The sequence below is a fragment of the Carettochelys insculpta genome, chromosome 2, assembly GCF_033958435.1.
Source record: "Carettochelys insculpta isolate YL-2023 chromosome 2, ASM3395843v1, whole genome shotgun sequence".
Taxonomy (NCBI): domain Eukaryota; kingdom Metazoa; phylum Chordata; order Testudines; family Carettochelyidae; genus Carettochelys; species Carettochelys insculpta.
The window spans coordinates 227611567-227629087 of NC_134138.1; the positions used below are offsets into that span (position 1 = coordinate 227611567).

The 17521-nt window shown below is 39.3% G+C and overlaps 1 protein-coding gene across 5 annotated transcripts in view; it reads right to left on the minus strand.

Annotated features, from left to right (window-relative positions):
• Positions 1-17521, minus strand: part of PHF14 (PHD finger protein 14) — a 286072-nt gene that overhangs the window by 177389 nt on the left and 91162 nt on the right. For all 5 annotated transcript variants that reach the window (XM_074984682.1, XM_074984680.1, XM_074984679.1 and 2 more), the window contains exons 13-14: positions 15061-15192; positions 5841-6009 (exon numbers count right to left, since the gene is read on the minus strand). In XM_074984682.1, coding sequence (XP_074840783.1) covers positions 5841-6009; positions 15061-15192 — 301 coding nt within the window. The remainder of the gene's footprint in view (positions 1-5840; positions 6010-15060; positions 15193-17521) is intronic.

The following is a 17521-nucleotide window of genomic DNA, read 5'->3' on the forward strand; positions in this document are numbered from 1 at the left end:
AGATGGAATTTGTTCCATATTCCTAATAATTTTTCCTACCCTTCTCTGTACATTTTCCACTCCTTTATCACTTTTCTTTTTGTGGGGTGAGGTGGGAGGAAAGTGAATGGGGTGACCAAAACTGCACACAGAATTCAACAAATGTGCATGTTATGGATTTATACAGTGACCTTATAAAATTCTCTGTTGTGTTATCTATCCTTTTCCTAGTGGTTCCAAACATTGTTAGCTTTTTGGACTACTGCTGCATATCAAGCAAATTTTTCAGAGACCTATTCAAGATGACTCCAAGATCTCTTTCAGCTAAGTGCAATTACTGTATACTAACAAATTTACTCCAGCGTGGCTTGGTCTTTAATTCAATTAAGGTGGATTTTTTTTATGTAACTTAAAAGGAAAATGTATGCACCTTATTTAAATGATTTTATTTTTCAAAAAGCATTATTTTATTATGTTAATGTTTATTTCAGATTTCTTTACAAAACAATTAACTTTTTTTTTTAGTAATTTTTAAATGAGAATTCCATCAAGTGTACTATATGTTTTCAGAAACCTGAGAACAACCAGGCTGAGTTAATGCTGTGCGGCAAACTTAAGTGGAATGCTTTTTTCCCCATTAAGCTTGAATATGGTGTGCTTTGCATCATATTTGACCACTAATATGACAACTTTTCACTCAGTTTCAGAGATTCCCTAATATGTGTTCAGTTCTGTAATTGTGTATTGTCAGTGGGAAATAGTTATAAAACCAACTTAAAAGCCCTGGTTACAAAATAAATATCTCTGATTTAATAATGTTTAAAAATTAAAAATTGGTATTTTACACATAGTATCACACAGGAATGAAAATATTTTCAAAGTACAGTAAAGGCAAAAACATGAAAGCAGACACTAGGTGGCACACTTGCTTAATAAAAATAAAAGCATCTGCCACTTTGCAGCTGATCCAAACAAATATAACCGTGTACCATTCAGAACCTACTATATGTCTCCAAAATAATTTTCATTTTCCAGAGAACAAGCAATAACAAAAAGGGAAATGCTGAATAAAAAGAAATTCCAGTAAATGTGAGGGAATCAATAAATAATTTTAAAAAACCCAAGCATAATTACAGAAAATTACAGTACCCAAAGACTTATTTGGTTGTCGATCTCGAGAATTTTGTCTTTAAATACAAGTGTGTTTTGCAGTACTTCTGTCACTGTGCCTTTACAGAGAAGCGCTATCTGCGTGAATTTGTTTATAATGAGCACATTTAGCACATTATATATACAAAAACCCGTAGGAGAGAACTTCAATCTCCCAGGCCACAAAGTAGCAGACTTAAAAGTAGCTATCCTACAGCAAAGAAATTTCAGGACCAGATTCCAAAGAGAAATTTCTAAGCTACAATTCATCTGCAAATTTGACGCCCTCAGCTCTGGCTTAAACAAAGACTACGAATGGCTGGCTAAATACAGAAGCAGTTTCCCCTCTCTTGGTGTTCACACCTCCAGATCAACTGCTGGTAGTAAGCCTCAGTCTTGCTGATTGAGCTAACCTTGTTATCCCCACCCTTGCTCTGATTTATTTATACCTGGCCCTGCAGATTTCCAAGACAAGCATCTGATGAAGTGAGTCTGTGCTCACGAAAGCTCATGCTCAAAAATTTTTCTGTTAGTCTATAAGGTGCCACAGAACCCTTCGTTGCTGTCACATTATATATGGCACTATTTCTAATGCAACTGTAAACATACAACTTTTTTTCACAGAAATTCAATTTAAAAAGTTAATTTCAATCTGCTTTTGTTTGCCAGAAATTTGTTTTATAATTTTTAGTGACTTTTTCTTTGGTGAAACTATACCAGAGGATTCTAATACATCAGGTTTGTTGTTTTTGCAGCTTTAGTGACATTTATTTAAACTCATTCAAATAGCATAATGTACTGCAAAAGAGCTCTATTTCCTTCATCTTAACACAGCTCCACCTCAGCCTGGTGTAGCAAAAGCTCAAGCCAAATCTAGACATCTGGTGCCTACGAAGCAGCATAGGCTCACTCAACAACCGGACTAACTGACATGTCAAGCACACTTCTTGAAAAATTCTGTTTAAGGATAAAAAGGGTAAAAAAACAAAAAAACAAAAAAAACAAAAACCAAAGGTGACGTCATGGGTATGAGACAGACCATCTAGCGGGGAAAATATGTGTATGAGGTTTTTCTAAAATAAATAAATAAAAATAAAATCATCCAAAGCATAGGACTTGGTGATGATGGGGCACTTCAACTACCCAGACAGCTGTTGAGAACATACGATAGCAGTACAGAGATTATCCAACATGTTTTTGGAGTACACTTGGAGACACCTTTTTATAACAGAAGGTAGCAAAAACAATGAGGAAACAGGCCATTCAAGATTTGAAGGAACTGATTGAGAATCACAAACTAAATATAAGTGAGCAATGTAACAGGTGGGGGGCAGAGGGAACACACACACAAACACCAAAAAACAGATAACCTAATTCTGGTATGTATCAGGAGTGTTGTAAGTGAAATACAAAACATGATTCTTCCAGTTCTTGGCATCACAGTTTGGGAAAGATGTGGACATATGGAAATGATAAAAATTATTAAAAGTCTAGAAAACATAGCCTTTGAGGAAAAGATTGAAAAAATTGAATTTGTTTAGCCTGGAGGAAAAAAAGCTGAGGAGTGACATAACTGTCTTCAACTGCATAAATGATTCTTATAAATAGGAGCGGAATAAATTGTTATCCTTACCCACTGAGAATAGGACAAGAAGTAATAGGCTTAAATCGCAGCAAGGAAAATTTAAGCTTGATGTTAGGACAAATCTCAGCAACTATAAGGATAAATTAAGCACTGGAACAACTTACCAAGAGAGGTGCAGAATCTCTGTCCCAGGAAATTTTTAAGAACAGATTAGACAAACACATGCCAGAGATTCTATCTAGATAATACTTAGAGATGCCCGCAACAGCAGACTCATCTAGGTGACCTATCAAGGTCCCTTCCAGTCCTCTATTTTTATGATTCTATAATAATAGTTTTAATAATATATTGTGGGATTAGTTAAGTAACTTTACCTTCAGTGCTGATAAGAACATTTTATTTTATAGAGTTCTCTCTTTATCTTTGAATTTTGAAATACTGCTGATTATATTGCTCTGAGCTGTGCTTATAAATGTTGCATAGCTAAGTATCAAAGCAGAATGTCCAAGTGTGTGTGCGTGCGAGTCTGCGTGTGTGTACGCATAAATACAGTACAAGCATACATACAGAGGGAGCTATTCAAATATTTTTACGAAGGGACTTTAAGATACTCATTTTCAAGAATAATTAAATGACCAATTATTCTGAATAGTTTGATAACACCAGATTTTTTGTTTTATCATATGGTAATTGGCAAATACACATTGCAATGTGTACAATTATTTGTTATAATGTTTCATGGAACATTTAAGTGTATATTCATAAAGAGCTTTATTTTAGTGGCCCCTTCTATTGTGATCTATTCAGAAATAACACCTGTGATAGCTCATAATTAAATCACACAATAAGTGGAAAGACTTTGGGTAGAAACGCTTCCATTAAATACAGCTAAAGCCGCGGCGTCCAATACATTTGCCACTCACCACATGTGAGAAACACAACATCACAGCGTGGCGATTCTGGGCTCTGGAGCTGCATGCGGCTCTTGGGGCCATTAAATGTGGCTCTGTAGAGCTGCACACATGCAGTGCCCGCCACATGCGCCCCACCACTTGGGTAGGACTCATGTGGCTCTGATGGCAAAATTTACTCTGTACTTCCTCATTTCTACTTAATCTTTTCTTTACTCAAATGTCCTGAAAAATATTTTGAAAACAGACACTTTGCGAACAGGCTAATTCTTTATATTCGATCATGTATCTACACACAATACTTTAAAAAGATGTAATCAAAGAAACATTTTGAACAACATTGGAATAGAAGGGAGTGACCAAAGGGGCAACCGATAAAGCACATTGTAAAAAGGAGAAATATGAACCTGACATTAAAAAATAGGATGTTATAAGTGGAGAGATGGAAGCTGGCAGTGTTATAATTCCCAATTCCAGGTGGAAAGGAAATCCTTAAGAGTCCTTTACAATTAGATTTGTAAGAACTGGCAGATTTCTGCTCCCACCACAACCATTATCACTCTGATACAAGAGTAGATTGGAATACTTTCTGAACAACTAAATAAATGTCCTAGTTCACGAAGGAGTTACTATTAAGCATTTTCTACTTTTATGCCCCATATGTTAAACTATAGGACATGGCCCCCTAGGACTAGAGGGCAAGAGGCAGAGTTGGCCTGAAGGCACGTAGGGTATCACGCAGATCTGGCCTGGAAGAAAACCAGAAAGTGCAGCAGGGCCAAGGCCACCCACCAAGAGCAAAGGAAAGGAGTACCTCCCTGCCCGGCTCTGCCACCAACCTCTACTACACTCTGGTGCCTGCTTGGGAAAAATATTTGTTGATTCAACCTTTAAAAATTATGCAGAAGGAAATATACAGTTAGTATTTGTTTGTCACAACAGGTTCACAGATTCAAAAGATTATCTCTACTTCCAAAGATTCCCTTCAAACTTAAGCCAACAGGATAGAAGTTAAAGACCAAATCACTGATGCCAAGAATTGAGTCGACATGCATCAGAAATTACAATCTGTACTCAAAAGACCTGAAAGAGTTCTGAGATAAAGTTGAAGATTCTCAAAATCAGAGTATGAAGAATAACTGCTGAATTACCAGCGACTCCAAAGGCAGGGTAAAGGCCAACAATTAAGTCTGAGAACTAAGAGATTACACAGAGCACTTCCAGAGGATACCTTAACTCAGTGATTCTCAACCTTTTTTATGAATAAAAAAGATTGGACTTATTTTAAATTCATCTAAGTTTTTTATTCATCCTTTTTGCACAATCATGATGACAAGTTAATTGTCTATAGGCAATTTCTTCCAATCAACCACTTCCGATTAAGATTTTTAAACAAATGTGTTGCAATGGTAGAAAAAAATGCACATCTGAAAATTGTAGGTACTGAGGATAATTATAATTTTACTTTTTGAAAAAGGGGTGTTTTAGAAAAAAGAAAGTTTGAGAAACACTGACCTAGGGAACCAAATATCACTGCTTTTATTCTATTAGCAAGTAGTCTGAAGAACCTAATAAAACTATTCTGTACAATGGAACTTTGGCTACTTTTTCTCTTTAAAAAAATTAGTTCAGTAAAAGTGACAAGCTGACACTGAAGACCTCTGTCTCCCCTCAACAGAGGAAGTAGTAAAGGTGTAATCTTCATCAACACTGTCTTAGAGAAACAACCATGAGGGGCATAAAAGTCTTTTACTCTTTATGACTATTCATAGACACTGCCAATCAGAATGATAAATGGTGCCAAGTGGGTGGGTTAGGTGACACAGATTGACTATTTCACATAGGACAGAGGACTTCTGTCATCAAAATATAAAGGCTTCACCTTGTAACCTACTTGTGGTCAAGTATACTGTATATGACTAGATAACCTACAGTTTAAAGGTAAAGCTTGCTCTACCATTCTTTAAAGTACATAGTTACCATCATTAATATTTTAGGTGTTCCCCCAGATGTCAACTAAATGATATTTTTGAGACAAAAAATGAAGTATATAGTAATCAGAGAAAGTAGGTTTTACAACCATATTAGAATGTCATAGCTTGTCAATATTTAAATATAGGGATATTTCATTATACCCTAAAAGTCCCAATTTTATATAAACTAAGCCAAATAATTATGAATTTGACTTGTACAATGACAATTAAGTTGGCATTTACCGTATTTCTGATTGGAATCTTCTTTGGTTCTGGTGGCACATCCTGTGGAACAAATTTCACTGGTTCCTTGATCTGCCTCCTTGATCTCTTAGTCCCATCTGGTAAGGTTTCCATGGCAATATCTGCTTCCATGTCACTGCTGCCTGCTTGGTCACACTCTGAGCACTGCCTGGAAGTAGAGAAAGATTTTTTATGGACAATAGTAACAACAAAAACAGAAATAAAATACTTGGATGAAAAAAATCAAAAGCAAAACAATTGCAAAAAAGTTAATGAAATTGTCTCAAAATAACAGACATTTGAGTAGCTGCCCCTGCTAGGCAGGAAATTTTATTTATTTATTTACACCAATCAAATCATTAGGGAACTAAGACTCACTGGAAGTAATGTTTCAAATTTGGAAAAGATACTACTTCTATTTTTATTTAATCCTACCCCCTTATCTTGAATCTACTCATTATTACAGCGGCTGCAGCTTCTAATCTCTACCAGTGACACACTGTGCGCCATTTACTCTCTGTAGGCAACTTTTTACTGACAGACTCATAAGAAAGGTTTCTTCTGAAAATCAATAGGCCATTTTAAAGATGATAGACAATTTAATTCACACTAGATTCATTTAAGTCTAGAAAAACATTAAAAGACAAATGAAGACGTACAGAATGTGACATGCATATCTGCAATTTATAGATATATTCTGATGACAAAAACATGTTCTATTTCAAAAAAATTGGAAATTCATGGTTAGGACTTCTAAAATGAGCAATTTCTAATGTACGTTACCAACAAGATTCATCGATAACATTTAAAAATGTGAAGTCATCTTCAGATGTTTTCATAACAACAACAAAATAAAAACTAACAAAATATAGATTATAAAAAGATGTTAGGTCCAAAACGCAGGTGTTAACCTAAAATACAAGGTTGGAATTCCAGGTCTATTTGTTAGTACCTGTGAAATAAAATTAATTTTTGAAGTCCTTGTTTATTTATACTAAAATACATTTTTCAATGTATTTTACTGCAAATCCTATCAAAAATTCTACCAACAGCAGTAATTTTTATATTTCACAACAATGGTATTTTAAATATTGGTTAATTAAATTATTGTAAATTGCCTGAAATAGGATACCACATATTGAACACAACTTTTAAATTAACATAGAAACATTGATAATAATTTAAATGAGTAACAGACCTTGTTTTTCACTTCTAAATGCATTTTTACACAATTTGAAGATAAGAATGTGAGCTAATTTGCTGCATATAGAAAGCAAACTTTTGCAATACAATTCCAGGTTATAAAACTTCAAATGAAATTTTATTTAAAACGATTTAATATTAAAGGCTAATGTTTTAAAAACAAGATTTAATTATGGCATATTTACCATAAAAGATCTGGATGCTTTTTTATGATGAAGAGAAAAAATGTTTTAAAAATTTAGCCAAAAAGTAGTTTAACAGAAAAAGCTTTCAAGTATCAGAGGGGTAGCTGTGTTAGTCTGGATCTGTAGCAGCAACGAAGGGTCCTGTGGCACCTTATAGACTAACAGAAAAGTTTAGAGCATGAGCTTTCGTGAGTTAACTCACTTCTTCAGATGCTGGTCCTGGAAATCTGCAAGGCCAGGTATAAATAGCCCACAGCAAGGCTGGGGATAACGAGGTTAGCTCAGTCAGGAAGGTTGAGTAACCTCGTTGCCAGCTCTGCCCACATATACACACCAGCAACGTCATTACAGGACCTAACCGGATCAGCCACACCATCGTGGGTTCATTCAGCTGCACATCTACCAATGTAATTTATGCCATCATGTGCCAGCAATGCCCCTCTGCCATATACATCGGACAAACTGGACAGTCTCTACGTAAAAGAATAAATGCACACAAATCAGACATCAGAAATGGCAATATACAAAAACCCATAGGAGAGCACTTCAATCTCCCAGTACACACAGTAGCAGATTTAAAAGTAGCTATCCTGCAGCAAAGAAATTTCAAGAGCAGATTCCAAAGAGAAATTGCTGAGCTACAATTCTTCTGCAAATTCAATACCCTCAGCTCAGGATTAAACAAAGACTGTGAATGGCTGGCTAAATACAAAAGCAGCTTCCCCTCTCTTGGAGTTCACACCTCCAGATCTACTGATGACAATACAACTCAACCTTCCTGACTGAGCTAACCTCCTTATCCCCAGCCTTGCTCTGGCCTATTTATACCTGGCCTTGCAGATTTCCAGGACCAGCATCTGAAGAAGTGAGTTAACTCACGAAAGCTCATGCTCTAAACTTTTCTGTTAGTCTATAAGGTGCCACAGGACCCTTCGTTGCTGCTACAGAAAAAGCTTTGTTGCCATGAATTTTAATACAAGCTGAGGCATTAAGTAATATAGACAACTGAAAAACACTAGTGCTACTGTGTTTTGAAAAAAAGAACGCTGAACAGTAATATGTTTCATTCAAATAGCAACGAATTTTAAATCAACAAAGCTGATTTATAGTAAATATGCCCCACGTTGTCATAAGATTCACAATATCAGAGGGGTAGCTGTGTTAGTCTGGATCTGCACAAGCAACAAGGGGTCCTGTGGCACCTTATAGACTAACAGAAATGTATGAGCTTTCGTGGGACAGACCCACTTCTTCAGACCTTAGCCATACCAGAACAGACTCAATATTTAACGCACAGAGAAGCAAAAATAGTAATCAAGGTTGACAAATCAGAAACAAAATTATCAAGGTGAGCAAATCAGGGAGTAGAGGGATGGGGGGGGAGTCAAGAATTAGATTAAGCCAAGTATGCAAAGGAGCTCCTAAAAGAACTCTTTTGCAGAGTCCTTATAGGAGCTCCTTTGCATACTTGGCTTAATCTAATTCTTGAGTCCCCCACACCCCGCACCCCTCTACTCTCTGATTTACTCGCCTTGATAATTTTGTTTCTAATTTGTCAACCTTGATTACTATTTTTGGTTATCTGTGCCTTAAATATTGAGTCTGTTCTGGTATGGCTAAGGTCTGAAGAAATGGGTCTGTCCCATGAAAGGTCACCTAATAAATTATTTTGTTAGTCTTTAAAGTGCTACTTTACTGCTTTTTTGTTTTGATAGTATATAGACTAGCACGGCTTTCTCTCCGTTAGTAATATATAAGTATTACAAGGAGTAGTAATCTTGGGGAGCAAAGGCACTTCAAAGTGCCCACGGATACATGCATGCCAGCACTTCCAAGTTTGACACTTTGAAGTTGCCATGGGGGAGAATTAGCCTATTCACCACAGCCCCTCATTAGTAATCTCCTGTTACCTTGATTAACATGCCCCCTTCGAAGTTGGGACAAGCGTAGGCAAGCCCATGGACTTTCATCTACCACTTTGTTACCTATTCGCACAGTTTTGTGAGATGTTTTATTACTTTACGTAATCAGTCCTGGAACTAAGAAATTAGTAATTTTTATCATCTGCTTATAAAATATGCTAATATTTAGTTGTTTGCCTTCATGCCATATAGCATAATATAATTCAGTTATCTTTCATAAGAGTGTTTCTCTTCAGTGCCTACCAGTACTTTATCAATTTTTATCACATCCTTATTACTAGGATATATAATACCCCACTTTAACAAGCCCCTCATTTGGTATCACAAGCCCCTCAGAATTCTCTACAAAGGTAAATTAGTGATATTTTGCAAGGATTAAAGGAAGAGAACATTTCTGTCAATAGCATTTTAGTTTATGAGGAGTAAATGTGGTCTTTCATGCTTGATTACACAGAAGCCCTTACATGCAGAAGTGGCAAAAAAAAAACCCATATTCACACAAAGAACATTAGCAACATGTGTGGAATCTACGGGGGCGGGGGTGGGACAAACTCCCCTAAGGAATTTCTTTGATTGGAAAGGATGGCAGGTTCCCCCATACTATGTGTTTGCTGTATTTTTTACCTTTGTGAAAATGTAAGCTAAGACCTCTATCCAGTCAGAGACACCTATGAAACCTAATTAGGTCTCAGCCGGAGTATTCTCTCTAGTACTGGGAACCACATTTCAAGAAAGATGTGGAGAAGTTTCAGAGGGTCCAGAGAAAAGCAACAAAAACCATTAAAGGTCTAGAAAATATGACCTATGAAAGAAGACTTAAAGAACTGGGTTCGTTTAGTTTGGAAAAAAGAAGACTGAAAAGGCACATGATAGTCTTTTTCAAGTACCTAAACGGGTGTTAACAAGGAGGAGGCAGAAAAATTGTTCTCCTTGACCTCTGTTGATATGACAAGAAGCAATGAGAGACTTAGGTTGGACATTAGGAAAATCGTCCAAGCTGTCAGAGTGATTAAACACTGGAATAAATTTCCTATGGAACTTACAGAATCTCCATCATTGGACATATTTAAGAGCAGATTAGATAAACATCTATCACAGACTATCTAGATGGTGCTTGGTCTTGCTGTGAGGGCAGGGGACTGGACTTGACAACCTACCAAGGTCCCTTCCAGTTCTAGTATTCTATGAGTCTAAGACTAGTAGCAGATGTACGTGAATTTGCAAGAAATCCCAAAGTAGACCGCAGTGGAATAATCCTTCTATCACCCACTAGTTTGAGTCTGTTTTAGGAATATGTATAATTAGGAACAAGAAATGTAGGCCACATTCATAGGATAGGGACGCTATCCTGGGAAGCAGTGACTCTGGAAAAGATTTGAAGGTTGTGGTGGACAATCAGCTGAACACAAGCTCCCAGTATAACACTGGCTGAAAGAGCTAACGTTCAGCCTCAGCCTCAATAATATCTTTTGTCAACGAGTTCTAAAGGCTATGAATTCCACTTTGTATACAAAAGCACTAATTTTTATTACTTCTAAAACTGATGCTTTTCAATTTCACTGAGGGCTTGTCTACACTACCCCCCTACTTTGAAGGGAGGATGGTAAGTAGGGTGTTGGGAGTTTATTAATGAAGTGCTGCACTACATATGCAGCTCACCCACCGGTATTTCGAAGTGCCTGGGGTACTTCGAAGTCCCTTTCATCTTCAAAATTTTGAGGAGTAAAGAGACTTCAAAGTTGCCCAGGTATTTCAAAGCACCGGCAGGTGAGCCACGGCTACACGCAAGCCAGCACTTTGACGTTTAACACTTTGGAGTTGCCCCATGGGGTGGGGGTGCAGGGGAATTTACTTAACGAAGTGCTGCATATGCAGCGCAGCACTTCATTAATAAACTCCCAACACCCTACTTACCATCCTCCCTTCAAAGCAGGGAGGTAGTGTAGACAAATCTTGAATGTTTTTGTAATATGATAAAAGATGAAGCCCTTTCCTTAGTAGATATTTGACGCTCTGGTAGGACTTGTTAATCAGCCAGGAAGAAATTTCACAAAGCGGTCAGGTTGGCCTTAAGAGGAGAGGGATCTGTTAATCATGAGTGTTTTGAGGTGTGACTTAGAGAGTCCCCACTTTTATTAAAATATTCTCCACTTTTTTTCTAGTTACTTGTTAATACACAGGGGAAAACGGGGGCCTGCTTATCATTCCTGACAACAAAAGAAGACACAATACTCTCCTGATTTAGAAGCATGAGCACTCCCTTAATGTCTAGAGAAACACTTCTTGATGCTTTTCCCTCATACTCAAAAGATTAGTATTGTTTTTCTCTGAGCACTAGAATCTCCATCATTTGGGTAGGGGAAGAAGGGGGTGGGAGGACAGAGAAAGAAAGAAAATGATGTATTTTTGGCCATAGATAAGAGATGCTACTGTTACTGAATCTTTTAAAATTCTGCCACTGTATTTCACTAAATGACCTGTTCCGTGAAAGAGCTTGTGTTCCAGGGAACTTCCCGCAATTAATATTTCTTCACTTATTCTATATGACTTTATACTAAATCCCATATGAAGAGTCAAAAACCTGAGGTGTATACTGTCCTTGTGTAATAATAAAATTACATATAATCCAACAAGACCAAACTGTTTTAAAAGTTAGTGAAAGAATACTTTAAATAGGAAATATATTAAAAATAACAGTGAAAAACTTTTGTCAAACTGTACACTTAGAACGGGGGGGGGGGGTCTATTTTATACAGTCTATAGATATCTCATAAAGAGTATAAGACAACAAAGATGCAAAGAATACAATCAATACACCTCAATTTCTCTACTATAATCTTCTCCTCTGGACTTCCCCTGAGCTAATTAAAAGCGAAAGATAAATTTGTGATCAACAATGTACTGATGCATGAAATTCAAAGTGAAGACAAGTTAGTACTTTGAAATAAAGGTATTACTAGCTACCTGACCTACTCTACCTGAATACCCACTGAGAAGTACAGTCTATGTCCTTCTGAATTGATGGTTTTAAATGGCCTTTTCAACTCGATTAAAAAGCAGTCACAGCTAGAGACTTACTGTACATATACTATGGCAGCAGCAACAACCAAAAGCAAATATGATCATTCAGGTTATCCCTTCATGTACAAGAAATCACTGAAGGTCCAAGATAACAGACTATACAGTAAGGTTTACAGTGGCTAGTCTAAAATAAACCTCAAAAGAATAAATTTTTAAAGGTGGTGTGAGCCTCACTTTTGCATCTTTTAAAGGAAATCTGTATTTAAGATTAATAGGGTCAAACGGATTTTAACTGAGAGATAAAGGCCTCAGCAGCAAGAAACATTAAATTACGTGATTGTTTATGTATCATCTACCATACCATGACAAGAATTTTCTAAATTCTCAAAAACAAAAAACAAACATTTTCAGATTTTCATCAAGAGAACTATTTAAAAGCTCTACTCACTGCTAGGGGGTTCGAAGCTCTTCCTTGAGACAGTAATAACATTAACCTTTTTGCTACCAAAGACCATTTCTTCATAATTAGATTATTCAGAACATTTTACAACATTCTGAATGCTTAGAAAAAAAACACTCTCTCTCTCACTCACTCACTCTTTTATTGGGTCATTTAACTTTGGCTAACAAGAGCCAAAGCTACAGGGCTAAAAATAGCAGCACAGAAATTTCAGTACACCATAGAGCCTGGTCTCCAAGACCCACCACACTTGCTGGGCTTCAGAAACTAGACTTCAGCATAACACCACTATTTTTAACTCAAGTCCAATCCCTATGAGCCTTAGCCAATTTATCCAAGCTTTGAGATTCAGAGCCATAAGTTTTACTTTGCATCACCACCACATGCACTACAGTAGTTCCTCACTTTGTGTGGACTCGACTTATGTGTTTTCATATTAATGTGAGTTGAGTCTGGGTGAACCCTGCTTTCCTGTATCCCATCTCTCCACTACCCATGCGCTGCTGGCCAGCTCAGGGGCAAAAAGGAGAGAGCTGGTGACAGTACGAGAGTTGCTGCACCTGCGGAGTTCGCTCCAGCTGTGTCCTGGAAAGTAGCACTTGAGAGTGGCTTGTGGCAGTGTGGGGCAGGCTAGAATCAAAACACAGCAGGTGAGATCCGGCAGCCCACTCGTCTACCTCTGGGGCCGGTTCCAGTCCAGACCCGAGAGGAGGATGCAGGGAGCCCACCCGCGCAGCCGGCAGAAAAGTCCACAAGCACCGTTGCTGCGCCCTGGCTGGAGATCCGGGAGCTGCCTGCACCCCTTGAGCCTGGGAACTGGAGAGGGGCAACAGCCACCCACTGCAGGTGGGAGAACGCTGGCCAAGGGTGGTGAGGCAGGGGCAATGAGGACGCCATCCCCAGGAAATACCTCCCAAGGTGTGCAGGACAGGTTCCTGACCCCAGCCAGGCTGGGCTGGGGTGCACCTGCCTTCGATCCACCCACAGCAGCGCTCCCTCTCCTGCCCTGGGCCAGCTCCCAGCAAAGTTCCCACTGGCAGGCAGGCCCCAAGGCCGCTCTAATGTGGGGCGTGCTGCGGTGAGCCACCACTGCTCCCCAGGAAGGAAAACGGATAGGGGTGCTTACTGGAGACCCAGGCCCTGGGAAAAGAGCCCCCTCCCCTGGGAGCCAGAGGCACTTGGGCCAAAGTGGGCTGAGCATCGTCCTCCCTCTCCCAGATGCTGCTTCATTGGCTCAGACTCCTCCTTCCCTGGAGCTGTTGCCACCTGAGCAGCCCTGGGGCTGCAGAGGCGCCATGGCTGCTCCACATGGCCGGCAACTGGAGCAGGAGGTGCCCCACCTGTAACCCAGCCCCTGCCCACAGGGGAAGCCAGAGGCTCCAGTCAGGGAAATTCTGGGTATCTCCCCTAAATTTATGCAAAATTCGATTTACACAGCGGTTGCCCAGGACGCAACCTCCGCATAAATCGAGGGTTTACTATACAGTGCCTACCCTGACTAAGCTGAATGAAATGTCAACATTGTAAATTAGCCTAACCCAGTTTCTCTCCTTGAAGATAAGGAAATACAAAGGAAGATCTGTGTAGATCGGATCTCACTAGAGAAGTTCATATGTCTGGGGAGCAATATAACGTATGATCAGACTTTAAAAAGGAAAGAGTGACTAGAATAGCAAAAGCAAGAGCGAGTTTGAAGGTGATGGATAAGATTTGGAAAAGCAAAGCAATCTGCTCAGGAACGAAGCTGAGCAGCTTGAAAATGTGTATTCAGCAGCATGTTGCACTGATGTGAGACATAGGTGATAACAAAAGATTCAAAGAGAAGGATATTGGTGTTTGAGAGAAGTTGTTATAGAAATATTTGAGAATAGGACAGATGCAGAAGATCACCAACAAAGAATTAAACAGGAAGATACAGCCAAAAGAGAACCTACTACAGAATGATATACAATGGAAGTGACAGCTATTTGGGCATCTCTGCAGAATGAATGATACATGAAAAATCAAGATCCTGGTATTCGTCATAATGGATGGTTCTAATAGGAGAGGCAAACCCCACAGAGAATTGGTAGATGATCTAGTAGATTGGTGAGGAGCTAGTCTACAGAAACTAAGCACTCCGCACTGGACAGGGAAAGACTGAAGGAAATATTGAGGGACGCACTGAATGCCAACAGGTGCTGAGCCTGTGGTTGTTGATGATGATGATGATGAATTCCTGTACCTCTGAGTGATGAAAGTGAAGTCAGAATAGAGGCGGATCTTAAGCACATAACTTAATTTTTAACAGTAATAATTAGTAGGGCAAAGAAACTTGAAATCAAGTAACTCTAAGCAGTATCTGGCAATGCTTGAACACTCAAAACTTACAACACTTTCCACATTTAAATCTTACTTGAAGTGCAGAGGATAACTAACAATATTCTTACCAATAACTGTTTTTAGTCTTTCTTGGCATTCTTGTAAGAGGAGGGTCCAGACAGCCAAGATGGTAATGTAGTTTACAGGTGTCACACAGTAAGAGGAGGTGTTGATCATGGTTCTTCTTACAAATTCCACAGCTTTGAATAAATGCAGCCACAAAAGCATTAAAATTACATTGGAAATGGTAAAGCACATATTATACAGTACCATATAACTCAATGACAATAAAAATGCAAATATGAAATATATGTTAATGACATAGTTTTCAGTGTTCATTTAAATGAACTACATAATTACTTTTTAAATGTTTAAGAGTGAGCATCTTATAAAAACACATTATATTTTTAAAACTTTCTTATATGTCATCTATACTTCTCACACTTCCTTTAAATTTCATATTCAATTACTGCAGAACCTCTGTTACCCTTCTGATATCTGAATCAGGATATCCCATGATATCACCAAGAATTAGTCCAAAACACAATATGAAGCGAGTTGTGGAAGGGAGGATATAATCACCTTGCTGGGACTATGTGGCTAAGCAGACTATTATAGCCATTATCAGTCATGCATCCATTTCAATTGCAGTAAAAAGAAAAAAAAAAGAAACCAAACAGGACAGCAATATCATTATGCTGGGTAATGAACACACACACAAAATAAATCAGAATTCACCTTTTTAATTTTAACTGTTGTACTAATGTTGGCATTTTAATTTAGTTGTCTCAAAAACATTAATTTTTTACTTATTATCACATAAATTCAAGAAAATGTGGATGCAGAAAAGTAAAAACAAATCTATTTAAAAGCCGCTTAATGACTCGTTAACTGGAAAAGTAAATATCCTCAAATTGCAAGTTTTTCAACACTTCGCTGAGCTCAGGAAAGCCACTGGAATAGCTCTTGGAATGCCCTGTCATCATCTGTAGGGGAAGGCAACACCGAGAGCACTACATCATCAGTGAAGACAGGGAGTAGTGCAATGGAGATCTGTGCTTGCCCTTCGATAGAGAATCTTCAGCACTTGAATGGTGAGATGGCGAGTATGTCGACGATGTAGTAAGTTGTGGCGAAGAGGGATGATCCCCGGACACCATGAACAGAGCCAATGGGGAATGGGAGAGGGGCAACCACTCCTGCCATGATAACCACTGTGGCATTGGCCCCTGAGGGTGAGAACAGTGGTGCATAAACCACAGTAGAGGAGCATCCGGATAGGACAAGGTGGGCAGCATGTCCTCCCAGGAAGAATGCACAGAACTGGAGTGTTGAGATGAAGACATACTCCTATGGTTGGAACCACCACTTTCCAGAGTGAGTGGTCTACCCCCTGAGCCTTGAGAAAACCTCAAATGTTTAGAAAGACAAGGGACAGTCAGTGCAGAGAGCGGAGTGGTGCCGATCCCGGTGCTTTGTGCGCTCTCAGTGTCAAGTTTTTGCAGCACCACTTCAATGCCATGCTGCACACCGGTGCGGAAGGCTTCGGCAAAGCGGTGTCCCAGTGCCATTTCAGTGCTGAGTATGATGCCGCACGGGAGTGAGGCAGTGCCTTGACCCTTGACTTGCATGGTGCCAAGTCTACTGCAGGTGTGAGCTGCACAGAGACTTGGAGTGGTGCCCCTTGTGCTCCAGGTCCACCACAGAGGGCAGGGTCTTGGTCTTGTGCCCTGGAGTAGAGGCAGCTGAAGCCAGTGGTGCTGATGGAGTCAGAGGTGTTGAGTGTTGGTGGCTCAGTTCCGAGAGCATCCTCTTCAGAGGTGCTGGCATGGATGGTGCCAGGGAGATCATGGCAGATATTACTCCTGGTGTGGCCCACGAAGATGGTGCCAGAGGCCAGGAATGTGCCAGAGGCAGATCTGCCACTGTGGGAGGGCTGCCAACCAAGGCTGAATGATGTACAGAGTCCCTATCTTTGGCTTCCCATGCTGAATCCTTAGCAGGAGGCTGCTCCAGGTCTGGTGGTTGGAGAGAGTTTTCATAAAGATAAGTTTTGAGCCATTTGGCTGGTCTGTCCCAGCCCTCCCCGCGACGCTGAAGCAATGGATGCAGAACTGGGTCTGGTGGCCCTCACCCAAACACCTAATGCAGAAAGTGTGGTCGTCAGAGACTGGCATGTCTTCTCTGAGTGTTGTGCATCGCTTAAAGCCCAGGGAGCCCAGCATGGTGATGATGAAGCAACAAATCCTAACACTAACTCAACTACTTTTTTTTAAACTCCTTACACATTTAACACTTTTAAAAGGAAGAGCAACTTGGATAAAGATAACTATGGCAAAACAAACTAAGTATCTAACTCTTGTCTTTGAGAGAGAAAATAAAACTCCATCTGCAGCTGAGGATAACAGAGAAGGAACTGAGGGGCTCCATGCTGCCTGCACACCACATAGCATGAGCACACACTACTGTGCATGTAGAGAAAACCAAGGCTATAGAAGAAAATCCAAGCGCCGGTGCCAAGATGCACCA